The following is a 26571-nucleotide window of genomic DNA, read 5'->3' on the forward strand; positions in this document are numbered from 1 at the left end:
AGGGCCCAAAGGCGGAGTTGTCATGGAGGGCCTCGGGGGGCAAGGTGAAGGCCAAGAGAAGCCATCCCATGAAAGGTACAGTGTGTGCTCTGAGGATGGTGTCCGGGGTGCTGAGTGCTCCCAGGCCCCTGGTTTGGAGAAATACAGAGGCCGTGGAGGTAAGACTGCTGCATATGGAAACAGGCTCCATTACGCACAGCCTAGGGCTACACTGACACGTGTTTAAAGTCTGTGTAAACACAAGCGGTGCTGGGACACTGGCTCCCTGAGAAGACTCTGGTCTCACGTTCACTTGCAGGAGACTGAGTGTTTCCCCTACGAGAGTTACACCGTTCTCTGGAGCAGGGAGCTGCACTCTTGAGGGGTCTCATCCCCTCGCTCCAACAGGGGCTCTGTGGTGCCACCGGAGCTGCTGGACCCTTTGCCCTGGAGGGTAAGGCTGAGCTGCCCGAGATCTGGGTTCAGCTCCCTGGGTGACCTCTGCCTCAGGTTCCAGGCCCTAGCCCGCCAGGGGAGTGGGCAGGTGGGAGGGCTCAGCTTGGATAAAAGCTTGTCACTAAATAAACCCACTAGCCCAAATGCGGGGCGGAGAGAGGGCTCCCGCTGCTCCTGTCCCCTGGCTCAGGTCACTGCAGCTCGCTTGCACCTTGTCCCTTCCCCTGCACCATGGCACAAACACTGAGTGCTGCGGCTGCTCTGTTGGCCGGGGGGGGAGCCCAAGGAAAATTGCATGCAGTTCCCCTGCCCGGGTCCAGCCCCGCTGAGCCCAGGGAACTGGCTGTTTGCCTGTGGGCATGTGGAAAGCAGGTGGGACGCAGGCTGGGCCCAGCTTCCTGCTCATGAAGCGTCTCAGCAGTGGCACCTGGAGGTCAGAGAGGATTAGGGTCAGGGATGGGGTGACGGGATGTGGAAGTGCTGCCCATTGATCTTCAGTGAGAGGCCAATCAGCTGTGGGCAGGGCTGCCTCCTCCTCCTCCACTTTGGAAGTGAAAATGCAACTGAAGCAGGGAACTGTTCTGCAAGCTGGGACAGGACTGCAGCCCTTCCAAGGACGTTGGACTTGGGGGGGTAGAGCAGAGAACTGGGACTCAGGGTGCTCATGTTCCATTTCCAGCTCTGGCCCTGATTCCACCCAGGCTCTAGGGCCAGTCACTTGAAGAGCCTGTGCTTCGACTGTGTCCTCGCTGCAGTGGCTGGAAGAGTTCGTACATGCCCCGTAGGGGTGTCGTGAGGCTTTATGGCCTTAAAGTGATTGGAGAGCCCGGGGTGAAGGGCCCTGCACAAGTGCAAAGCCTTTTTAATGGAAAAGCTCATCAGCCCCTCGGTGATAACAGCAGGGCTGGTAAGAGTGCTCCACAGCCAGCTGGTTCATCCAGCTGTGGACGGCCAGCCCAGATGGGCTCCCCGAACAGGCTCTCCTGCCCCCTGGCGAATTATCTGCAGGGGAGACCCCATTTACAGTTAGCCTCCGGAGTCCTGGGACTTCATGATAACAGGCACATGAGGCACCCGGGTTCTGTTTCCTCACACCCCACTTGTGCCATGGCTTACAAGAAACTAGCTGGCGACCAATGGGTTGGTTGAGGGGCAGCTAGGGAGAGCTGGTTTTGTAAAAGTAGAACGCATGTAAAAACTGCACTGAGTTGGTTGCATCTATCTCCCCCCACTCTTCACACATCTCTTCTTATTCACAATGCAGAGCGGACAAGGGATTTTTAACAATGAGGGTAATTAGCCATTGCGACAATTTACCAACAGAGGGCAGTAGATTCTCCATCATTTGTAGTCTTTCAATCAAGATTGGATGTCTTTCAACAAATCCCTCTCTAGCTCAACCACCAGATATGGGCTAGATCAGGGGTAGGCAACCTATGGCACGCGTGCCAAAAGCAGCATGCGAGCTGATTTTCAGTGGCACTCACACTGCCCGGGTCATGGCCACCGGTCTGGGGGGGCTCTGCATTTTAATTTAATTTTAAATGAAACTTTTTAAACATTTTAAAAACCTTATTTACTTTACATACAACAATAGTTTAGTTATATATTCTAGACTTATAGACAGAGACCTTCTAAAAACGTTAAAATGTATTACTAGCACACAAAACCTTAAATTAGAGTGAATAAATGAAGACTCGGCACACCACTTCTGAAAGGTTGCCGGCCGCTGGGCTAGATGCAGAAATCACGGGGTGAGGTTCTCTGGCCTGTGTGCTGCAGGAGGTCATACCAGATGGTTGCCATGTTCTCCCTCTGGCCTTAAAATCTCTATTCTCGGGGTACGTTTGTTTTTGGAGCTGGAGGCGTGAATTCCAGCTGGAAGAGACATACCTGCACTAGATCTGATCGAGCTAGTGCACTAAACATAGAGTGTAGCCACGGCAGCGTGAGTAGCGGGAGCGGCTAGCCACCCCCAGTATGTGCCTAGCATCTTGGGTGGAATTGTGTCCAGGTGGCTAGCCCAGCTCGCAGTGTTGCTGCTACACTCTGCTTTTAGCACGCTAGCTCCATCAAAGCTAGCATGGGTGTGTCTCCTGCAGCTCCAGCACAGGCTCCAGCTCCAAGCATAGATGTACCCTGAGAAGCCTCAGCCTTAAAAGACCAAACCTCAGGTACCATGGGCCTGCCAGACAAAAGGACGGATCAGCGCCGCTTCCCCTTTCGATGTGTGTTTGTTAAAGCTGAATTAATAGTGAAAACACCATTTTTCAGTCTGGAGAAATAGCCAGCCCTCTCAGATTGATGGGGCAGGGATCAAAGAAGCTATTCAGTGCCTGCAAATCAGGTGGTTATTCCCCCTGCTCAGCTTTTAGTGCAAGCTAGTGGCACTGCTGAAGTCAGTCCTCTATTAACATATTTAATTGCCCTCTTGGTAACCTCTGGTGAATGATCTGGTGATGGTGACAGCAGCAGGTTCTGATGATGTAAACACGACTTACATCTCCAAATCGCCTGCCAAGCAGCTCCGATGGAGAACGATGATTTATGCACATCTCCGCCTGCTGTTCTCGTCCCCCTGCAGCTCTGAGAGCTGTACGGTGTAATCTAGCACTGAGCCAGACATAAATCACTTGATTAAAAGCTCTAACTAATTTAAAGGGGGATGGAGCTGATCAATTTAATTTACACAAGGAAATAGCAACAAACGGATGCTTTGAAAGGGGCTAGTGAATCACAAGGGAAACAGAATGGGTTTGAAAAGGGGGCAAGAGAGACAGCTTGGAGCCACCAGGCAGGCCAGGAAAAGTTCAATGAGAGCTACTCACATGCCCCTTGGGTCGGGCACCTGATAAAGAGGCTAACACACCCCCTGCATCAGAACTGAAGACTCAAGCTGACAAGCAGCATCCTTGGCCAGAAGGTGAAACCATCCGCATGGAGCAGTACCAGAGTTCAGAGCACCAGCAGGATTCGTTTTCAACATACAGGTCCCTAGGTTTGCTTCGCTGGCAGCACAAACCTGTACTACAGCAAGCACTTCCCATGGAATGCACCTCACCCTGGCAGGAGCACACTGCAGTTAGATTATGCACAGCCTACCACTCGGGCAGAGTTTCTTACTCTAGAGCCAGGGTTGGACTCCATGGTTGAAGGTTCTGCGTGAATGTTTGCTAGAGGCAGGCAGCCAACTCATCCAGTCTGGCCAGTCTCTTCCAGGGGCCTGAGGACGTGACAACGTGGCCAACACACCAGGGATTGAACCAGGCCCTCCAGCACTAAACACATGAGGTGCTACCACTGGAGAGAAAGAGCCAAGTCCCTACAACTGTGTCCTGTAACAAACACCTTCTATGGTCTGTGATCAGCTGGGCCGGAGGGACTGTAATGTGCTCACCACGGGGGAAGGAATGCATCTTCCAAAACCTCCTTTTGCAGCCCCATGCTGGGCATGTGCTGCTGAAGGGACAGGATTAGCTATGAAGGTGAGGCCACACCTGGAATATTGTCTGGTTTTGGTCCCCCCCCACTACAGAAAGGATGTGGACAAATTGGAGAGAGTCCAGCAGAGGGCAACGAAAATGATCAGGGGGCTGGGGCACATGACTTATGAGGAGAGGCTGAGGGAACGGGGGTTATTTAGTCTGCAGAAGAGAAGAGTGAGGGGGGATTTGATAGCAGCCTTCAACTACCTGAAGGGGGATTCCAAACAGGATGGAGATCAGCTGTTCTCAGTGGTAGCAGATGACAGAACAGGGAGTAATGGTCTCAAGTTGCAGTGGGGGGTGGGATCTAGGTTGGATATTAGGAAAAACTATTTCACTAGGAGGGTGGTGAAGCACTGGAATGGGTTACCTAGGGAGGTGGTGGAATCTCCTTCCTTAGAGGTTTTTAAGGTCAGGCTTGACAAAGCCCTGGCTGGGATGATTTAGTTGGTGTTGGTCCTGCTTTGAGCAGGGGGTTGGATTAGATGACCTCCTGCGGTCTCTTCGAACCCTAATAGTCTATGATTCTATGAAATAGGCGCTTTTCTCCATCCTCAGCAGGGTGCGGTGGGTTTGGCTTTAGTGGGTCATTCATTTGATGGAAAAGATCTTGAAATTTCCTCCAAGGCAGCCAGTTGGGCCAGGACAGTGGAGCCTCCTTCAGCTCCTGTTTGCTGGGGGTTCCTTAGGAATTGAAGCTGAATTCCACAGCCCTGGCCAGCCACTTTAAACATTAAACTGTGATTCATGTAACAATTTGAGAGAAACATTGCTAAATAAAGAAGCTTTGCTCCCTCCTCCACCCCTGTATCCTGTTCGGCGAGATGGAGACACCTTGCCATTTGTACAGCACCAATGGTTTGCGAGGGGATTTATGGACAAGTATCTGAGTCAGGGGTCGGCAACCTTTCAGAAGTGGTGTGCCGAGTCTTCATTTATTCACTCTCATTTAAGGTTTCGTGTGCCAGTCATACATTTTAACGTTTTTAGAAGGTCTCTTTCTATAAGTCTATAATATATAAGTAAACTATTGTTGTATGTAAAGTAAATAAGGTTTTTAAAATGTTTAAGAAGCTTCTTTTAAAATTAAATTAAAATGCAGAGTCCTCCAGACCGGTGGCCAGGACCCGGGCAGTGTGAGTGCCACTGAAAATCAGCTCGCGTGCCGCCTTTGGCACATGTGCCATAGGTTGCCTAACCCTGATCTGAGTGATGGTCCCCATCCAAGGAGCTTATGGTGGAGACCAAGTGGGGAAGTGTAGGGAGCCCAACTTCTGCCGAGCCCAGTTCTAACCACCCAGAATGCCAGGACTGTGGTCTCTGTCAGGCTGACACCTTTCACCAGCTCTCAGCCCACGCCCACCCTGGGGCAGCCCCTGCCCCAAAAAGCATCGCCCTTCTGAGCCCAGCTGTCTTATTCTTTCCATCCACCCCAGCAGCACCTTGTCCTGGGCTCTGTTTGCAAGCGCCTTATCGCATTTCAGCCTTTCAGCTGGGGAGGGTGAGCTCAGCTTTTGAGCTGGAGAAAGCACTCTGAATTTTCCAGCTCTGCGTGATCACCCGCCTGGTCCCAGCTGATGCGGAGAGTGACTCATGACTCAGCAATGCTGCGCTGAACCTGATGACACCAGTTCTGCGGGCGGCCAGATGTGAATGGCAGGCACTGAGGAAGCCCAGGCCCCATTTTAAGGCCGTTTTCTAGGTTTTATCACCTCAAGACTCTCAACAGCTGAAATGCATTTCTCAGGTGCTGAACAATTTCTCAAGGCAGTGGGGTCAACTTTAAATCCAAACAGGCTGTGGTAACGCTGCGCGAATCAGGGCTGGCACCGTATTCATCCTGACAGGAGAAGGCAAAGCAAGAGGCAGGGAAATCTCAAGAATAGAAGCAGCTTGATTATCGAAGCAGCTGGAATTTAAAGGAGCGTCACAGGAGAGGCTTGGGCCCCCTCGAACTGGAATCTAGGCTGGATTTGGAGTGTCTGCCAGCAACTTTTCAGCCTGTGTACAAACACTAGCCCCAATTCTTCCCTCCAGTCCCAGTGGCTTCAGGAGAGCTGGCTATGGAGCAGGGCAGCAGGGAGCCCTGAACTCAATCCCCATTCAAATGACAGCCTTAGCATGGAGGAAGGCCATCGTGGATTTCCACAGCTCACCCATGTACCGCCAAACTTGCAAAAGTGTCCTCTGCTCCCAGAGAAGTCAGTAGAGGGACGGTGTCTTTCTATCCCCCAACCACGTTGGTTGTGTCACATTCACCACAATTTGCAACCCCAGCAGATGAGCCAGTGAATACATAGAGCAATGCGATAGCCATTTCCCAGTGCTGACCTAGCCAAAGCTTTTTCTGACTGGCTGGGGGAGGAAGAGCTTACCCCTGCCTGGGACAAAATGGCAGAGGGTGAGAACAACACCTTGGACAGAACGCCAGGACTATCAAGTGGAGCCAGGACTGCAGGATGCTCTGGAGTAACTCCCATCAGGTGTCACAAATGCATACCCCCAAAGGACAAGTTATTGTGTCCCTCGTTCATCACATGGCGTGTAGTGCCAGCCTGGTGCTAGCCAGGCCTCCCTCGGAGACTCCATCCTTCCCAGTCTGCCTGGCAAAGCTAGAAAATGCTCCTCTGCTCCTGGCAGAAAACTTGTCTACAGAGGAATATTCCGGAAAAGTGAGATTTGTCCCCAGCTGCCGGGACACAGCATCTTCTCCGAGCAGGATGCCTGCCAGAGGAAAGCTCCCTTTGGAACATGCTATAGATTCATTCAATCAGTCCCTCTCTGCACTACGCACAGATGACATGGGCACTGCCCAGGGAGCTACCATGGGAACCCAAATATACTAACTGTGTTGCCTAGGAGTTAACTCTTCTCTGCTGTCATCCCTTCACTCCAGAATCTCTTTCCCTACCACGCTGCCCTTTCCTTTTTGTCCTCTAGTGAACTTCTCCTAACTTTGCCTCCACTGCTGACCTTCACTTGGCTTATTTGGCTTCTCTTCCAACTTGGTGCATCAGCTCGCTCACAGGGGCAATCCCACCAGGAGGGAGGTTTGGAGGTGAGAGAGAATGGGGTCATTGGGGTGGAAGTAGGGGGAAAGGGTTAGAGGTGGAGAGCAGGTGAGAGCCCTCAACCCAGTCAGGATTTACCCAGGACGATACGAAAGACTCATCCCTGCTGAATGTGACTGCCAAGTCGTGGTTTACCTTGTGGACCTGAGCACTCAGCGCCATTAATGGAGTTTATCCTCCCAACACGCCTGTCAGTTAATGTGACTCCTTATTCCTAGGGGAGGAAGAATGGTCCAGTGGCCAGGGCCCATTTCCTGGTGTAGAGGACCCCAGAGTGAGAAGGTCACAGATCACCCATCTTCTCTGTGCAAAAGTCAGAAAGGCCTTGAAGAGGAGGCTGGAGGTTGGCAAATACATGCCGGCATTCATGCAGCTGTGCTTGGACAGGAACATGACAGAGCAGAGATTGGGGGTGGGGGGTGGGGTTCGTCCAACATCAATGTGTGTTTATTTTCTGTTTCCAATGTCCACACAATACTAAAACCATGCAGGTAAAAGGGAACTGATTTGAGTGACCAGCTGAGGCTGCTTGGAGCCCAATCTGTGGCTCAGTCCGGGGAGGGGAGCACAGAGCTCAGTAAGTCAGAGGCTTGTGCCTGAGGTTCTGGCAGGGACGTAGTTAAAATTCCACGCTCAATTGGTCACATTTTAGTATTTAAACTCAAGCCCAGCTGTCCTGAGGATGAAGTTATTTCATAAGAGGAAGGCAGCACATATGGCTGTTGCCAAAACATCTGGTTACAGCCCATGGCTAATTCCTTCATTTGCTGCAGCAAGTCTAGCATCGAACTCTCTGACGGAGGAAAAACAAAAGGAAATAAAATTAATCCCTTGTGAAGAGCTCCAAGGCCCTGGGATGAAAACCCAGGAGGAGTGCAAAAATGGACAAAGCCTCCCACTGCTCCTGTAGAGAGACACTGTGTTAGCCCTGTTTTACAAAGGGTAAACTGAGGCAGGGAGACTAAAGGGTCCTGACAGACCCAGGAATGGAACCCAGGAGTTATGACCCATGTTCTGTTTGGTGTAGATTTGTCAATTGACAGAGATTTTGTTTTGGAATGGTGGGGTGCAAGAGGGGCTTTATAGCTAGAAAACGTGTGTGAATAACGCAGGTCCCCACCCTACCTGGTCAGATCTGGTCTCAATGGCAGGGGTGAGGGCTCACCAGAACAGCAGAGGGACTCTGCCTCCTTTCTGGTGCACCAGAAGAGCACTGATTTAATCTTCTTGTAAATGGGGCTATAACCATGTCTCACACCGTGTGAGAGGCCGGGGCAGATGACAGGAGAAGACAGAGCTTTTTTCTGCAGTACCATGGAACTTCAACCCAAGGGGAACTGTCTAGACACAGGTAGGCAATATTTTCCATCAAAATATTTTTTGGATTAAATGTGTTTTTCTGACCAAGATGAACAATGGCTACCTTGTTATGGTTTTCCAATGAATGAAGCAATGAAAAAAAATTTTGGGGAAATTTTGAAAAAACAATTTAACAAAAAGTTTCCCCACAAAAAAACAACTAGTAATTTTTGACCCCACATTAGAATTTTTCCTCCTAAAACTGGCACACAACATGTAAGCCAAAGTATAAAATCACTAGACTGTTCCCAATGGCCTGGGGAACAATCAAGGGTGAAATCATCTTAAGCCAATGCCTACCAGTCACCCACACACAGGCTGGGAGAATGAGGGTCACCTGTCTCCGCCCTGGATTTCTCCAGTTGGTTCAAAGTTAGGTTAACTTTCTGCCCCTACCCCAAGGGAAAATTGCCTTCTGCAGAGTTGGGCAGTGATCCCACAGCATAGGCTCAGCCAGTCAGGGACACAGAAAAGAAACCATGCTGAAACTCAGGACACACCACAAAGAGCAAAGCTAGAGGATTCACAATGATCCAGCAAGGGGAAAAGTTAGCAAGAAGATACTTGTTTATGCAGATAGTCAATGAACACACAACTGGGCTTTTGGCATGAGGTCCTAATGTGAACTCCGCCCCAAGCTGGACTCGAGTATCTTTGTGGCTTACCTCATAGCAGTTCGCACCATGTCTCCTGCTGCCTAGGAGTAACCCAGCCATCTCCTGACAAAAGGTTTTATGTGCAATACTCAAAGTCACCAGGCAGATGTTGATAGTTCTCAAGCAGCCATTGTCCAGTGTTTTTCAAACCCTCGTTGGGCTGCATTCCAATGGCAGAGCAAGGGGCCACTGCCAGGCTGGCTGCTGCTAGGCCAAGCGGAGCCCTAAGCTGAACAAAAGTGCTATAGAAATCCGTTGGTATCTACTATGCTCCAGTAGTGCCCACGGGCCCAATCAGGCTCATGGCTCGCTGGGCGCTGTACACACAGACGAGGATACATTCCTTGCCCCAAAATACTAATTTTAACCCGCTTACCACATGTTCCTTTAAGATTGAACATTGTTTTCTGTTGGCTCAGGTCAGCGCTGCCTCTCTGCTGAGCCCCAGCCAACACCAAAGCAGGAGGCGGCAGCTACCGAGTCCTTGGCTGAGCGATTATGTCACCCAGCAGGCCAGCAGCAGAACCCATGTGTCCTGTGGCCTAGCCACAAAGCCTTCTCCCAAAGGACCTGATGCAGCATCCTCCATTAGGACCTTCCAGAACCCTGAAGCCTTTGCTCCATGCTCTCCTGGTTGTCTGAGAATGCTGGGAAGGTCCCATATCAGGCTGAATTGCTCAGAGCAGCCATACAGATTCCCTCCCTCCCTCCCTCTTCCCCGCCCTCTCCCAATTTAATTTCTCCCAAAGCCAGGTAAAGAAGGTGGCCGTATATACTCAAGAGTACTTGAAATCCAAAGGAGCAACCTTTTCACCTGGTCGCAATGCCAATAGCAGCTGTGTCTGTACCCGTCCCCTCCCTCCTGCCCCACCTCCCTGCTCACAGGAATTAGAGAGCGCACAAGCCATCCAAGAGACGCCTCCCACCAGAGCTGGTATAAACTGCAAGGCTGTATCAAACCTCTTGGTTAAAGTCTTTAATAATTACAAGAATTCCAGATTCATTACAGAAGAGCTTAGAACAATAATATTTCTCCGTACAAAGGCAAAATAAACTTTTCAAGTAATAGCATCCTGGCTCTGGAGTTTGAAATGCCTGTGAGGAGGGAAGGGCTCCTGCTCCTGGGTGTCTGCCACAGCACGAAGGCACCCTTCCCCCGGAGGAACTGCTCCAGGCGGCGAGAGGGTGGGGAATCTGGACTCGGCCTTCAGTGCCTGCAGCTAAGAGGGTGAGTTTGCTAACACGGGTAATGTGGAGTTCAATGAAGAGCAGGGTCTGGCACAAGGAGAAGCCAATTAAGGATGTGGCCTCGTGTAAGAAAAACCCCAACAAAAATGCACTATTCCCTTCCGCAGCCCAAGCTAAGCAGCCCAGGTTTATCTCCATGCTAACCACGGCTGGGGTTTCCAATACAAGGCAGGGCTGGGGTTTCTAAGAACTGAAAGTGTCACTGGAAAAAGAGTGTTCAAAGACACACAAAACCACTGGCCGACCTTCCTTGCTGAGCATCTGCAAGGAACCTGCCCCGGAACAAGGACAAGGACACCTCTTATTCTGCTTTGGAAGGGAGCTTCCTTTGGCCTTCCACTGGAAAGAAAGAATCTACAGTGCTCCTCCCTGCAGATCTCCTCATCCGCACCGTGCAGCTGTACCAGGTGCGTTTAAGGCACTCAAGGAGTTCATTCGAGGAAGCAGAGCACCTCGCCACGCCACGGTGGAGGAGAGACAGGGGCTCACCAGCCCCTGCACTCCACACTCTAGACCAAGGGCTGCAATCAGAGTGGGTGGCAGGAGCAACGAGGAGCGGATTCAGAGACAGGGATGGGAAGAGATTGAAGCAGGCTTGGAGTGTGGCTGGAATGTACATTGCAAAGCAGGATCGGAGGTGGCTAAACACTATTGATGCTGGCTCAGTATTCCCTGCTCTCTCCACGCAAGGCACACAGCAGGGAACCAACTCAGCTATGACAAAGGCCTCCCCGACTCAGGTATGGGGTGTGGGTTATTCATGCTTCCGACAAACGCCTATGGCTATTGCTGGGAAAGGCGCTTTGCCCCTCCCCACACGGGCAGAGTCCCAGCTCTGTCACTGGCAGTGTCCTAAGCCCTCTGTTTAAAATACAGATCACAGTGGCTCTCCAGCACGTCACTATGACACACTCACGCACCAATATGGTGATCCGAGTGCTTCACAAGCTGTGCCCAAGTCCAGAAGGGCCCCTCAGATCCAGAACCCAGCACCAGATGCCAACAGAGGGATTTACATGGGGGTCGAGGAGTGAGAAGGCAGAAAAGGCCATTTATACAATGACAACATATTCCCGAAAGGCAGCAAACATTGTCATTAATATTATTATTATTACTGTTTAATACAACCCCATATAAAACTGAAGCAGCAGCAATTTTTATTGAGGGACCTAAACTGAAATAGGTTTAGAACATAATTTAAAAAAATAAAAACAGCAAAAGTAGCAAAATATATGAACTTTTTTTTTTTATAGCAACTGATCTCTACCAGCCACTAGTAACTTACTACCAAACTGGTATATCTCTGGTAACAACCCTTTTAAAAAGACATGTAAATATATATTCATATTTATACATATTTGTAGCTATGTACACAAGATTTCTTTTTGTTTGTTTGTTTTTAGCACTGGTATATTTGGCTGCTTCCTCCACTATCAGTACTGAGCCGGGGTATATGCTGCGTCTGGCCACTTCCAACGTACCATGTGTTTGGTCAGCAAAGCAAATTAAGTATTGGAATTAATAAGCCATTGGCCAGTCTTCAAACCATCTCACATAGCAATAACCACCAAGCTAGGGTTCCCGCAGCATCCCAGACAGAGATGCTTCCGACGCATTATGATTTCCCAGCCTGCACTTCTTCACTGCTGGTGGAGCTGCACTCAGTACTGGCATTAGCTTATTGAACTGTCGAAGTTTGGATCGTGTGGGTTTGCAAGTATAAAAGAACACAAAGATAGCCCAGGTTTCCATGTCCTCCTCCTTGGGAATGTCAGTCTGTCAATCGCTTGCAAAGAAGGGAATGCACATTATTGACTGGCTCCAGGAGAGGGAGCCCGCAGCTGGTTCTCCGTCTGGCCACTGGCCAAAGAGTGGGGTTCAGTTTTAGTCCACTGGAACTATTCAAGCACAGATTGCATGGAAGGGAAATAAAAAACAAACCTTTGAGGTGCAGACAGTTCACAGCTTACGTGGCTGGTAAAGCTGGCATGAGACATTGGTGGATTTGGTGACGGGAGATGTGTCTAGAAATCCTTTACGCAATAGCTAAAAGTGATGGATGGCTGCACAGACAGCTTCCTGGCAGCAGGCTGGATAGCAGAGATGCATGCAAACACACACGCACACACACAGAGTTGTCAGTCTGTTGCATGGAAGTCCCAGACTCAGCGTCGTTTAAGTCCACCGTTGGCGTGCTGATGCGGGTACTTGGGAAGACAAGGTTCGTCTGGAAGGGGATCATGGGAAAAAACTGAGTCCTCCCCCGAGGAACAAGTGGAGCTGCGGGTGTCTGGGAAACTGGGAGAATACTGGTCCAGCGGCATGGAAAGATCCAGGTATTCCTGGAGGGGACAAAATCCCAGGGACACAGCTCAGACCAAGAATCTGGAACCCAGGTTAGAAGAGGCCATGCAATGAGCACACTACACTAAAGAAACAAGCAGAGCCGCGCCAGGACACGCGAGGGAACCTTTGCCCTAGTGGGCAGGGCAGGCTTGGGCATGGAACTCCCAACGATACCCACAGGCACCAGCAAGCATGCTGCATGGAGCCAACAACTCCAGCTCGCTCACTTCTGGACTGAGGGTGCCAAGTGGGGGTAGATGATGCAGAGACTCTGAATTTGAAAGTCTCCCCGTAAAGAGGGCTATGGGAGAGTTTTATTCTGGAAAAGGCATAGAATCATAGCACTGGAAGGGACCTCGCGAGGTCATCTAGTCCAGTCCCCTGCACTCATGGCAGGACTAAGGATTATCTAGACCATCCCTGACACGTTTTTGTCTAATCTACTCTTTATTCCAGTGCTTAACCACTCTGACAGTTAGAAAGTTTTTCCTAATGTCCAACCTAAACCTCCCTTGCTGCAATTTAAGCCCATTGCTTCTTGTCCTGCCCTCAGGGGTTAAGAAGAACAATTTTTCTCCCTCCTCCTTGTAACCTTTTATGTACTCAAAAACTGTTATCATGTCCCCCCTCAGTCTTCTCTTCTCCAGACTAAACAAATCCAGTTTTTTCAATCTTCCCTCATAGGTCATGTTTTCTAGACCTCTAATCATATTTGTTGCTCTTCTCTGGACTTTCTCCAATTTGTCTACATCGTTTCTGAAATGTGGCACCCAGAACTGGACACAATACTCCAATTGAAGCTTAATCAGCGCAGAGTAGAGCGGAAGACTCATATTTAGCTTGTGATCCACTATAACCCCCAGATCCCTTTCCGCAGTATTCCATCCCAGGCAGTCATTTCCCATTTTGTGTGTGTGCAATTGATTGTTCCTTCCTAAGTGGAGCACTTTGCATTTGTCCTTATTGAATTTTATCCTATTTACTTCAGACCATTTCTCCAGTTTGTCCAGATCATTTTGAATTATAATCCTATCCTCCAAAGAATTTGCAACGCTTTCCAGCTTGGTATCATCCGCAAACTTTAGAAGTGTACTCTCTATACCATTATCTAAAACATTGATGAAGATATTGACCAGAACCATACCCAGACCTGATCCATGCAGGACCCCACTTGATATGCTCTTCCAGCATGACTGTGAACTACTGATAACTACTCTCTGGGAATGGTTTTCCAACCAGTTTTGCACCCACCTTATAGTAGCTCCATCTAGGTTGCATTTCTCTAGTTTGTTTATGAGACGGTAACGTGAGACAGTATCAAAAGCTTTACTAAAGACAAGATATATCACATCTATTGCTCCCCCCTAGCCACAAGGCTTGTTACCCTGTCAAAGAAAGCTATCAGGTTGGTTTGACACGATTTGTTCTTGACAAATGCATGCTGACTGTTACTTATCACCTTATTATCTTCTAGGCGTTTGCAAATTGATTGCTTAATTATTTGCTCCATGTGTTACCTGGTTGGAGGTCATGGCCACGATCCTATCCAAGTCTTCTACCAGCTGCTTAAAGGTGGGTCTCTGGGATGGGACTGCGTGCCAGCAATCTCGCATCATCATGTATCTGGAAACAGAGGAGTAGGAGGAGACTGAACAAGCGTCCTGGGGACAATTCCTAGCTGGCTAGTCTGTCTGCTAGAGCCCAGGGCACAGAACAGCAGCCCCAAACCTGAGTGACACGGAGCAGGGCGCAACCAGCCCACCACAAAAGCTGCAGCCCTCAGGGCTTCTGGTCCCTCACACAGATCAAAACAGAGGGCAGCACATGGGGAGCTGCTGTCTCCTTGGGGACTCTGTGGGCCACCCAGGCTGCAGTGAGCCAGGGCAGAATCAGAGATGTTAGCGTTAATCCTTTTCATTAAAAGAAGATGATCCCCCGCACACATCCCAGGCTGGGCACCCTGGGAAGGACACTGTGGCTTGTTCTAAGAGGAGGATATAACTAAAGGCTAAGTTCGTCCCTGCTCTGGGGTCAAGCTGGGATTCTCTCTTGCAAGATGTTGATTATTGCAAACAGATTTAGCTGAGATTTCTGCAGGGCTGGGAACTGCTGGGAAAATAACTCGGAACATCTGCCATTGCCCATAACGTGCCCCTGCCACTCAGCTCTCGGCGGTGCTGCTTGCACTGCTGAGGAGGCTGACTTTTAATATGGGCTCTGCCGATCTCCGCAATAAAACCCGTGGCTGTTTTGCTGAGCTCTGGCTTTGCTGCAGCCCCAGGATCCTTGGGCTGGAGGAAGGGACATAAAACAAATGGGTGAAAGTCCAGCAAGGAGCAGTATAGAAAGGACCCAGGTTAGGAAGAGGAGCTGGAACAAGCCGGGCAGGGGCAGGGCTGAGGAGAGTGCTCCGTCCCCAGATCCGCCAACAAACATCGCACAGAGGATGGAAAGAGCTGAAGTTGCAGCAGGAGAAATGTAGGTTTTACAGGAGGAAGAAAAGCAGCGAGCTGTGAACAGGCTGGGGATGGCACAGGCTGCCAGACGAGGGGAAGGAATGGCCATCGCTGGAGACACTCGAAGCTGAGATGAGAAGTCAGGGAGGGGACTTCCGCCATCAGCACGTTCCTGGAGGGTCATCTTCTAACTCTGAGTTCTGGAAAAGATTCCCCTCCTCTCCTCCTCATTTTTCCAAGGCTGTTTACTTCAAGGACATGTCCAGCTAACGAACCACCAGCCCATGAGACTAGCAATAAGGATGCTGGGCTGAAAGCTGCTTCTGCGCTGGGGCAGCCAGGAGAACCAAGTTAATCTAAATCAAAACCCTGCAGCAGCCCAGAGCCCCTCCTTCCTCAGAACCACGCAGCTCAGAGTTCTGGTCTGAGGGTATGGCTACTCTTACAAATCTGCAGCGCTGGTCGTCCAGCTGTGCAGGGCCAGCGCTGGTGTGTGGCCACACTCACAGCTACCAGCGCTGGTGTGTGGCCACATTTGCAGCATTTGCAGCACTGTTGGGAGTGATGCATTATGGGCAGCTATCCCAGCATTCAAGTGGCAGCAACGTGCTTTTCAAAAGAGGGGGATGGGGTGGGGCGTAGTGTGACAGGGAGTGGGCGAGAGAGAGAGAGTGGATTTTTGGAGCCAACACTGTGTGTTACCTTCCTGCCTTGAAAAATCAGAACATGTTCCTGATCCCTTACCCTTAACTCTTAACTGCAAACAGCCTGCAGCCAACGGACTCCCTTTCTCCCCTCTGCCCCGTTTCTGTCAAGCAAACACTCACTCCCTGCCTGCCTCATTATCTCATTTGATTGTTCACAGATTGATCACAGCAAACAGGAGCTGTGTTTGTAGATAAGCAGCTCCGGGATCAACGGATCAACGGAGCTCCGAGTTAACAACAAAACAAAGAGAGGCTGCATAACAAAACAAAGAGAGTAATTTATAAAAGCATTCTGGGATATCTGCTAATACCCTGGAGGCCAATAACAGCGCTGGTGTGTGGCCACACTTGATGACCAGCGCTGCAGCACCAGCGCTGCAATCTTTATTCCCCATGCTGAGCCAGGTGTACGGCCAGCGCTGCAGCCAGGGAGTTGCAGCGCTGGATGTGCCCTGCAGGTGTGGACACTTACTAATTGCAGCGCTGGAAAGCCTCCACCAGCGCTGCAACTCGCAAGTGTAGCCATACCCCGAATCAAGAACCCAAGGCTTGCCAGTGGGCTCTAAGGGCTTGTCTACACACGGGGAGTTAGTCCCAATTATTCCAAACTAGCTTAATCCACTTCCCCAGCAGATTAAGCTAATTCACAATGAGGCACTCAAATTCCTGAATAAGGGTGTCCACACATGGAGTTAATCTGGGAACAGTTAATCTGCTTTAAATTCACACCCTACTTTATTCTGGATTAACTGTCATGTGCTGACAATCCCTAAATCAATTTCCCCTGACACTCATCTGTCAGTGAAGGTCCTGGCACAAAGCAGGGGAGGGGACAGGTAACATCAGTCAGGACTCTGCACCTCCTTCCCCACCCGAGCTTTGCTCCCTGGCAGAGAGCTGCACTTACAGCTCATTGGTGCAGTTGCTGGGCTTGTCCATTCTGTGGCCTTCTTTCAACAACTTGAAGAGCTCCTCAACGGGCACCCCGGGGTACGGCGAGCCTCCCAGCGTGAAGATCTCCCACAGCAGCACGCCAAAGGACCACCTGCTCCAGACACAAAAACACAGTATCGAAAAGGCACAGCTCCCACCACACCACCTTGCAACCCATCCCTCTGCCTGACACATAGCTCCTCTGGGCAGCTGCAGACACAGAGAGGGGAGAACGCCTGTGCCAGGAGTGTGCATCACTAGCTCACAAGAACAACATCAGTGCTACCCACTGAGAACACAACCCACTGGGTCCACCCAGCGCAGCGGAAGTAAGTCACAGTCCTAGTGCACTATGCCTTGCCCCTTGTTAGGACACCAAGGCCATGGTCTGCATAAGTGATTAGTGATTTGGGGTGTCCAATTTGACATATCTTAAAGAGGCCTGTTCTTCAGAAAACGCTGAGCACCCACGCTGTGAAAATCTGGCCCCTGCAAGATGTCTCAGGCTGGGCATCCAAAAATGGCTGGGCTCTTGTGAAAAACCTTAGCCCAAGTGCCAAATTCAGCTTCCAGTTCCACTAGCGCAAGCGGGCTGGCTTTGACAGCCTCACAGCAGGCAGCTGAGAGCAGAATGTAGCCTCCAAATGTTCGGTGTCGGAAGGCATCGGACAGGAGAGAGTTTAAAAGCTTTCGATGACTTAAAAGATCTTCGCAGGAAAGTGAAGAGCTGGGATTGGCAGCTCTAATTCAGTGGCATTTGGAAGACAAACAAGCCCTTCTGCCAGATCATTTAGACTCAAAACATCGTGTCTGCTTATGACAATTATTGTTTCATTAGATTAAGATGAATCACATCTGGGACTTTTCACCTTTGGGAAAATACTCAACACAAAGGAGGCTTATGGAGAGGCTGCTTGGCAGGCCGATGGTTACATATGAAGGGGAGACATGCAGACAGAGTCCCACCACGATGTGATACAGCAGGTGTGCTGGGAGAGCAGTGTGGATGGGTCAGCGATATGGAGCTTCATTCGGAGTCCAGCTGCACATCTGTTTGCAGTGGAGAACGCTCAGCATGTTGGAGAGAGGCAGGTGTTATCCATGAGAGTGGGGAGAGGAAAAACAGTTCCCTGGAACAGTGATTTTGGTATAGCTCCTCCCACAACCCAGATGGCCCTAATCTAGCCTATCATTTGAATTGTGCCTAGGCACACATAGCCATGCAAGGACCATGCTGCAACACAGAGACCTCCTCATGGCTGTCAGGAGCGGTGGGGTACTCACACGTCGCTCTGATGGGTGTATATTCGGTCAAACAAGGCCTCCGGTGCCATCCACTTCACTGGTAAGCGACCCTGGAATGCAGGAAAGCCCCCACCTGAATTCAGCCTCCAGAGGAAAAGCAGGCGTGATGCAGTTACAGGGGGGGAGGCTAACATATTGTACAGAGACACCCAGCCTCAGTACATGGCACCCTGGGCAACGCCAGCACGGGAGTTATGACACCGACGCTGGGCAAGTCTCTTTGGCAAAGAGGGACCTTCGTCCTGGGTAAAAGGGACAGACGATGTCTAGTGCTCCATCCCCGAGGGCTTTACAGACAATCACCCACCACCAAAATGCAGCCTCCTCCGGGGCGGAAATGGCAGCTGTCTAACCCCTTTCTCCTAACTGGTTAGTGCCGTCACTCTTGTGAGAAAGGCCAGGGAGCGTTCCATGATCACACGTGTTTGGGAGCTTGGCACCAGGAGGAGAAACTCTGGGTCTTCTCTCTCACAGCCGCAAGACTTCATCTGCCTTGGGAACATAGAACAGCCTTCTCATTGCCATGGCAACTGAGCTGTGTGGGAGGCAGAGGGCGAGGAGAGAGGGCAGGCTGTGGGGAGAATGAAGGGAGCAGAGGGCACGTTGCCCACCAGGCAGACGTCATTCTGCTATTACAGTACCAAGGAGAATCTCTCTCTATGTATACGGCAGCCCATGCTCAGAGAGCTCGGGACTCTGGTACAGACACCGCCCTAGAAAGTGTCCAGCAAAGCTATAAATATTGGCAGAGGCCTTAGGAAAAACCTGCTAGCTCTAAAGCGGAGCTTCAGCACATTCCCCTTCCCCCAATGCACCACTCACATTAGTCGTCTTCTTGTAGTAATCTATGTGGTGGATGTCCCGGGCCAGGCCGAAGTCTGCGATCTTCATCACGTTGTCTTCTGTCACCAGGACGTTCCTGGCAGCCAGGTCTCTGTGGATGCACTGAAGAGAATGGAGATCCCGTTAGGCCGGGGGGTTCCTCTGCTGCATTGGCTGGCGTGTTAGCAAAGACACTGCCTTGCACTGAACTACCCGCCAGCCTTCAAAGGGCCACAGCCATGATCCCAGAGCACAAAACACGGTCAGCAAGGGGGGAGCCAGGTGCCAAGCCCTACTCCCTCTCTGGCCAACGCAAGATGGGAATCTCTAGAGACTCTTTCTCTTACTGCTGATGTACGTGCAGCGGGCCGGGGCTCCTCCACCATTGTTAGAGTGATCTTTCAAGCATTATAAACGTGTCCTGATTCCAGACAGAATGCAGGTAACGGGGGTTTCATTTCAGTAATTACCTCCTTCGCTCCAGCCTCACTTCCGCTCCAGCTAGGAGTGTGCAGAGACGGACTCAGTGCCATTGTATTGCTTGGCTTTTAATTTACAACATGCTGGGGAAAGAGGCCAGATCCGCAGCCCTGAACAGCTAAGATTGCTGCTTGTCCACAGAGCCCGGACAGATGGTAGGATGACATTCACAGGCCCCAGGTAAAGTCCTTGGCTCTGTTTGGGGACAGGCCTCTAGAGGGAGAAGGGAGTTCAGTCTTCACGGCTCCCTTGGCCTTTCAGTGGCAAAGGGGCCAGTTAGTGACAGCTGCAGGGGTGGGTTTGGGGATCCTGGGATCAAGAGCCCCAAACTCATTTGACTCAGACCAGCCAAGCACCACCTGAATTTTCAGTCACAGGGGCTGTTTTAATCTCTTGGGGTGAATTCAGACTAGGAACCCAGGGCCTCCATTGACTGATCCAGGCCTGTAGAGGTGCCCAATCACCACTCCTCTGCGCTCCCCAGGCTCTGAGAGGGACGGGGGTTCTACGAGTGCTCCCCCAGGGATGGAGCTCGCAACCACTGCTCACCTTTTTGGATGCCAGGTATTCCATCCCCCTGGCCACCTGGTACGCGCAGGACACCAGGTCCTTAAAGGAGAGCTGCTCCTCAGGGAGGTGGGTCGGGTTGTAGCAGTATTCCATGCCAGGGGGCCGCCGGGCCTGCAGGTACTCCCGCAGGTTGCCTTTGGACGCATACTCCACGATTACATAGAGTGGACCTAAGGCAAACAGGAGGGGACAAAGTCGAGCGTCTCAGTCTTTGGGCTTGGATGCACAGGACACATGGCTGCATGGGCATTTAAGCTGTGTATTGTGCACATGCACAAGCCCTTCAGAACCCCATGACTGCGAAGTGTCTGTCTGAGGGGTGCCTGTGGGCTTGGGCAGGGGTTTCAAACAGGGGAACCCTGCAGGAGCTGACCCACAGCAAGGAATCAAGGTCTCTGCTCAGAACAGAGCTCAGGCATCTTGCGTGCGTACGTACACTCCCCCATGTCCCCAGCGCACACTCACACACGTACACATACCACTTCTTTGGCAAGTCAGAAGCTGCTCCTCTGACGTGTGAGGGGAAGAACTGGCCCTGCTCCTGCTCTGTGGTGAGCCAGCCGCACTCCAAGCCAGAAAATCACACAACAAAAACAAACCCAGGCCCACATACAGGCTGGGTGTGACGTGACTCATCCAACCCCCGGACTCTGTGACCAGCTCCAGCCATGTGAAAACAAACTGCCCTGCTCCACTCTTCCCCACCGCCGATATCAAGTGAGCTGTGTGCGTGCGCATATGCACAACCGTGCCTGCACAAATACCTCACAGAGGCTTTCAGGCACAGTGTGCCTTCTGTTCCTTCAGGCCCAAACACAGAGAGACTCTAGAAATGGCCAGACAACTCTGACCCCACTAGTGTTTGCCAGGAGAGGTCCCTCCTTGCCAGCCACACACTCCCCCTGGTCTTCATATGAAGAGTCATACTGGGTCAGACCAAAGGTCCATCTAGCCCAGTAGCCTGTCTTCCGACAGTGGCCAATGCCAGGTGCCCCAGAGGGAATGAAGAGTCAGGTTATCATCAAGTGATCCATCCCCTGTCGCCCATTCCCAGCTTCTGGCAAACAGGCTAGGGACACTATCCCTGCCATTCACTGGGCACTAGCCCATTCAGACAGCTCTGGGATGGCCAACCATTTTCAAAACTCATCTGGATTAAAGTCCCTGTATCCTTCCACCTCTACAACCTCACCCTGGAGGCCCACGCTACCCCCAGCATTCTTGCTGTCCTAGCAGAGAAGCAGTTTGCTGGAGTCTCAGCCATGCACAGAAAACTTACCATCCTGAGTGCAGGCTCCCAGGAGGTTGATGATGTTCTTGTGCTTGCCAATCATTTTCATCATCTCCATCTCAGATATCAGGTCAGATAAATCCTTCTCCGTAGCATCAGCTTAAAGCACAAAGAAAGGCACAGGTCATGTTTGTTCAGGCTGGGTTAAGCTAAAGCGAGGCCTAGAACTAAGTCTGCAGCAGCATCCGTTAGGTAGCTTTAGATTTACAGACTTGGTTTTCTCTGTCCTCCTCCTTGGCAGAGATGCAGAGGGCTCGCACTGTGTACGTACAGGCGTATCTCACGGTAGCCCCATCAGAACAATTTCGTCTCTGAAGTGCTGCAGTATTCACAGCTAAACCAGCATTCTCAGGTTCATCTCCCTTTCCAGGACTGGGAGGGCTTGAGGAGTTGGGTATTTCTCCCCAGCCACCTCCCAGGTGGAGTGGCAGAGATGGAGCTCAAGTGAGAAAGGCGCTCAGACAGCAGTGACAAGCATGGCATAGATTAACGAGGTAGATCAGATAGAGTGAAATCTGTACAAGAGACTTTCCATTCTCCGGCCTTAAGGGACCACCCACAGCATCCCCATACACCTTTATTTACAGGCCCCTTCCACGAAGCAACCAGTTTTTATTGCCCTTTTTGTCACTCAAAACAGAGATTGCTGGAGAAGCTATTACACTGTGCAGGGTGATTCCATCAGAGCAGCTGCTGGGGAGCACCAGGCTCTTGCTGGGCAGCACGTGCTGCTGCAGGGCTGAACTGCAGAGGGTCTGGATAAACGAATGCTGGCTCGAGGAGAGAGCAAACTGGGTGTGAAAGGCTATTCCTTGGCTGTACAAGGAAGTGCTGTGCAGCCCTTGGCCATGGCTATTCTCCGGGCCTCAAGCTATCGCTCTGGGACAGCCGCTGGGAGCGCAGAGTCAGAAGAGAGAGGAGGCCCTTCTGGAACACAGGGCTGGGTCAGGCCAGGCCTCCAGCAAACATGCACAGTCCCCCTGCCTCCCCACCCCAAGGCACATTTCCCAAAGTCAGCAGGATTGATGCTAGCCTGAACTAAGACCAACTCAGAGAGGTTAAAAGCTGGGGAAAACCCTGCGGTGCCTATGGCCGCTACTTACACTTCAGCATCTTGACTGCCACCTTAGTCACTCGGTTTGGCTTGTCCTTGTCCAGGCCGATGGCTTCAGCAAGAACCACCTGCCCAAAGCAGCCTTCACCCAGAGGCTTACCCAGGATGAGCCTAGATGAGAGGAGAGAAGAAGGTAAAACAGAGGAGGAAGGATACAGCTCATGTCTGCAGAGAGAGAGACACTCACACAGAACAGGACACAAGAGGTAACTCTGCAGAAAGAATGCAGCTCCTATCTGCAGGCAGGCAGACACAATGTGACACAGGGGGTGTCTTGATGTTTCTGTGGCCACTTGCTTATGACGGCATCGCTCCCCAACTAGCAACATTCAGCATAAAGTCCCCCTCCCTGTTCCCCTTTGGATCACACTGGTTATTTGAAAAAATACGCCCTGGGTACGGGCAGGGCATCGAGACATACCCCAAGTGCAGCACAGAGCCAGGTGGTAACATGCTTGGGGAAGAGGGTTGCCTGAGAGACAGCTACTAGCATAATATACAACGCTGTGTCAGACTGGCCAGAGTGGCATCCAATCCAGCTGCAAAGAGAAAGTTCCCACCAGTCTCCTGGCACAGAGCTAGTCTCCAGGACTGTTGGGCAGCTCTGAAGCATCATGCTCTGCTTGGTTCCAAGCTAACGGGACCCTGGTGAATTCCAGGCACTGGGCCTGTTTGGACCCCCAGACCAAGTTGTCCTGGTAGGGCTCAAAGACCCTGCCTCCCATCCAGGAGCAGACACCACACAGCCCTGGCCAAACGTTCACTTTTTGTTCAAAGTAGCAAAAATCTAGAGATTTAACTGCTCCCAACTGTGGTTTTCCTTCCTCAGACATCATCCCAGGAGAGCTGGCACTTTCCAAGGTGTCAGCTTCCAACAGGGAGCAGTTAGACAGCAACCTCCGGATCCACGCCATGCCCCCCAGCAGCCTCCCCCGTCCCGGTGGCAGAGTTGCAGGCATAAGACAGAGTGCCTTTGGAAAACCGCGGCTGCACTGAGGCAAAGGGGAAAGTCCCACCCTGGAGGCAAGTTCCTGATGGGAATGCGTGGGACTGGGAGAGGACGTTGTGTGGGTGACACTGCCCCAGTGACTTCAGCACAGACTCCAGCAAGGCTTTAAGCAGGAACGCACGTAATGCCCTTTGCAGGCTGGAGGAGTCTATCTGCGGGCTAAGGAGCCCAGCACAGCTCAGGGTGCATGGATTTTTTTTGCATATCAGGATGTGTTCTAATGGAGAGTTATACAATTAGAAAACAGCAGCTTCAGGAGAAGCTTGTAATCAATGCAGTGCAGCTAAGGCTGCTGGAGAGAGATCGATTCATGTTCCAGGAAGACCTCACCTTCTGTAGATTTGAGTGTGGGGGTTGATCTCTCCGCAGGGCTGGGAATATTCTGAGCACCTGCAGCGGCTGGGGGAGTGAGAGGGGCGGAGGTTTCACGGAGGGGTTTATCAACAGGAAGGTGCAAACCTAGCAGTCATTTCTCTTGGGTATTTGAAGCCCATTTCAGACGTGACACAGCAGAACAGGCACATGGAGATGCGCAATCCTCCCTGCTGCTGGTCTGGAAGCAGCAAGGGTAGGAGGGAGATGCACATAGGTCCCTGGGAGCATATGCTCACCATGAGGGCAACGCTCCCAAATGGCTGTTTCAGGGAGGAACACATCAGCCACGAGTCCTCCTCTCCATTAGCATAATTAAGGGACATGATGTTCTAAGGGCCTGATCCAGCTCCTGCTGACCCCAGCAGGAGCCTTTCCTTTGACTTCAGTAGCATTTGGATCAGGCTGTGGAGGAACTGCAATCAGAGGCAGGAGCCAGATAGCTACAGAAAGGCCGGGCTCGCCTCTCTGTAGAGCCTGGCGTGAGAGAGTGCATCACCTGTCCCTGGGGAGCTCCCACCGAGGGTCTTCGGGAAGCTCGTATTCCGAGACGCCTGCCAGCATTGGAGTACCACTGGAGGAGAGCCGCGAGGGCCTGACAAGCATCACCCCCGAGTTCATGGAGGAACTGGAGTCTGCAGACACCTGCAATGGGAGAGCCAAGGGACAGTGGGTTACCTTCAGGAAGCACCTGGGGTGGGGACATGCTTGGTTCTGGTAAGGAGAGGAGCTGCCGACCAAAGTGCTTTAGTTACCTGCTGGAGGTGGAGGAAGCCCTCTCTCTCGGGTACTGAATCTGCTGCAGCATGCAGGGGCCTGGCCCTTCTCTAGGCACCTCAAAGTGCTTTACAAATACCAGTGACGCCTCACAATCCCCCTGGGAGGAGGTTGGAATTGTTATCCTCAAGTTACAGATGCTGTGACTTGCCTGAGGTGGCAGAGCCAGGGACGGAAGCCAGGAGTCCTGGCTCCCACTTCCCTGCTCTACCCAACTACTTCTTTTGCCGTAGAATGGACATGGACACAGACGCAGACCCCTTTCCCCTCTTCCCCAGGTGCAGCAGAAGGGACAGGAACATCAGCTCTCAGACCAACTGAGTCACCCCTGATCTTGTGCCCTGTACTGCACCATCCGAACTGGTCTGATTCCTGGGCTTGGTCGCCCATTTCCTAGTGCTGGAGGAGCAGCACGCTCAGCCCCTGGAGGTAACGGGCTCTCTCTGCTCTGCAGCAAACCCCTTCAGCTGATCTAGGTGAGGGCTTAGCAGGGAGCTTCAGACTTGATTACAAGGTGTTGGCTTGTGACACGGGACTGAGGAAAAGACCAAGGACACCCTCCAAAAAGCTAACCCAGTGTAGAACCCCCCCAGTTTGCACGCCAGAGGAAGAACACGGCGTTCTACACAGATCTAGCTGCTATCCTGGCCCCCCTAGCATTACTCCAACATGGAGTGGGACTAAATTATTTCTAATTAACTTCCTCTAGGCTGTGTTGATATCGTAAAATCTACGGCCCATGGAGCCCTTCCAGCCACTCAGTGTGTAGGCCACGCTCCCCCCGTCAAATATTAAATTGCCATAAACCCTTCCAGATCCCCCCCATCACCCTACTGACCTGCCGTAAACGCCAAGAGAAGAGGGGAAGGTTCACAGAGGCGCCTGCTCAGGGTTGCTCCCACCCCCCATATACAGAGAAGGGCCCCTCCCGCCCCACTCCCAGATCCTAGGACCTCCTTGATTGTAGCAAGGAACAAAGGAATAAGCACAGAAGTACAGGAACAAGATGCATTTTGAAGTGCAGCTTCCCATGCCTTTGTGGCTGGGCCCCCACGGGGGCCTCGGGTTGGACAGCCCCAAGTCACTGTTTCTAACAGGACAGGAATTATTCTTATTTGGTGCAGTGCTAAAGGGCCTGTTCGCTCGAGAGGTGAGGGCTTGTCTGTGCCAGGGGGCCCCAGGTTCAAGCCCCGCAGGTGAGCCGGCTCCAGAGACAGGTTGCGCATGCTCTAGTGAACTGGAACCAGATCTGACGTGGCACATCTTGGCAGCCACGTTTAAACAGCCTGCTGATAACAACCCTTCTACACCCTTTCCATCCACAGACCTCTATGTGCCTTATACCAGAGGGGACGCACCATGAGCCTCAGATTGCAGGTAAGGAAACTGAGGCAGAGGGGGGCAGGGGACTTGCCCAAGGTCACAGAGCAGGTTAATGACCAAGCTGGAAATAAAAGCCCCGGCTCTTCATCCTGTGCCTTTTCCACTAGCACATGTTGTGGTAAAGATGGGACACAACACTAGGGGAGAACAGATATTTTTGGGCTAGGGGAATTTTTTTTTAAAGCCATCATTACAGTCTGCCCACTTGCCCCCACCCCTGTGCCCATCTCATGCTGCCCCTCGCCACACTGGCTTTTCTGACTCATTCTTCTTCCCTTTCCGGCCCAAGCTAAGAAATTCCACACTGCTGCATGGACACACTTCCCCAGGGACCATAATCAACCAGGCCCCGGAGATCCTGCTCAGGTGCGGCACTGGGAATGGCAGCTCTCTGGATCGCAGCAGTCTGGCTGGACCAGGGGAAGATCTGTCATCCGACCACACCAACCAGGCTTACTCCTGGGGAAGGGAGAACGGGGCCCAACCAGAGGCATGGCTGGGAGATTTGGACATGGGTCAAGTGAAGACGTTAAGTGGACAGCTGATGGAGAGCTATGGGATAGGAAAGCGTGTCTCTCACCCACAGAAGCTGAGCCAATAAAAGATACTACCCCACGCGCCTTGTCTCTCTAGTGAGCGGCATGCCTGAGAGTGTATATGAGGGGTGGTTGTCTGTTGACTTAGAGAATTGGGGGGTTTAAAGAGGTTTTGTAGCTTAGAAACATGGCAAGAGATCAGCTTGGCGTTTAACC

General features: G+C 51.5%; 1 protein-coding gene across 5 annotated transcripts in view; it reads right to left on the reverse strand.

Moving 5' to 3' along the window:
* Window positions 1-9984: 9984 nt before the first annotated feature.
* FGFR1 (fibroblast growth factor receptor 1) overlaps window positions 9985-26571 on the reverse strand; it is a 74160-nt gene continuing 57573 nt past the window's right edge. For all 5 annotated transcript variants that reach the window (XM_039523308.1, XM_039523307.1, XM_039523306.1 and 2 more), the window contains 9 exons: window positions 24159-24304; window positions 22268-22389; window positions 21153-21263; window positions 19853-20043; window positions 18824-18946; window positions 17981-18051; window positions 16671-16808; window positions 14118-14223; window positions 9985-12596 (listed from right to left, as the gene is read on the reverse strand). In XM_039523308.1, coding sequence (XP_039379242.1) covers window positions 12420-12596; window positions 14118-14223; window positions 16671-16808; window positions 17981-18051; window positions 18824-18946; window positions 19853-20043; window positions 21153-21263; window positions 22268-22389; window positions 24159-24304 — 1185 coding nt within the window. In that variant the 3' untranslated portion in view covers window positions 9985-12419. The remainder of the gene's footprint in view (window positions 12597-14117; window positions 14224-16670; window positions 16809-17980; window positions 18052-18823; window positions 18947-19852; window positions 20044-21152; window positions 21264-22267; window positions 22390-24158; window positions 24305-26571) is intronic.

The sequence above is a fragment of the Mauremys reevesii genome, linkage group 2 (genome assembly GCF_016161935.1).
Source record: "Mauremys reevesii isolate NIE-2019 linkage group 2, ASM1616193v1, whole genome shotgun sequence".
Lineage (NCBI taxonomy): Eukaryota > Metazoa > Chordata > Testudines > Geoemydidae > Mauremys > Mauremys reevesii.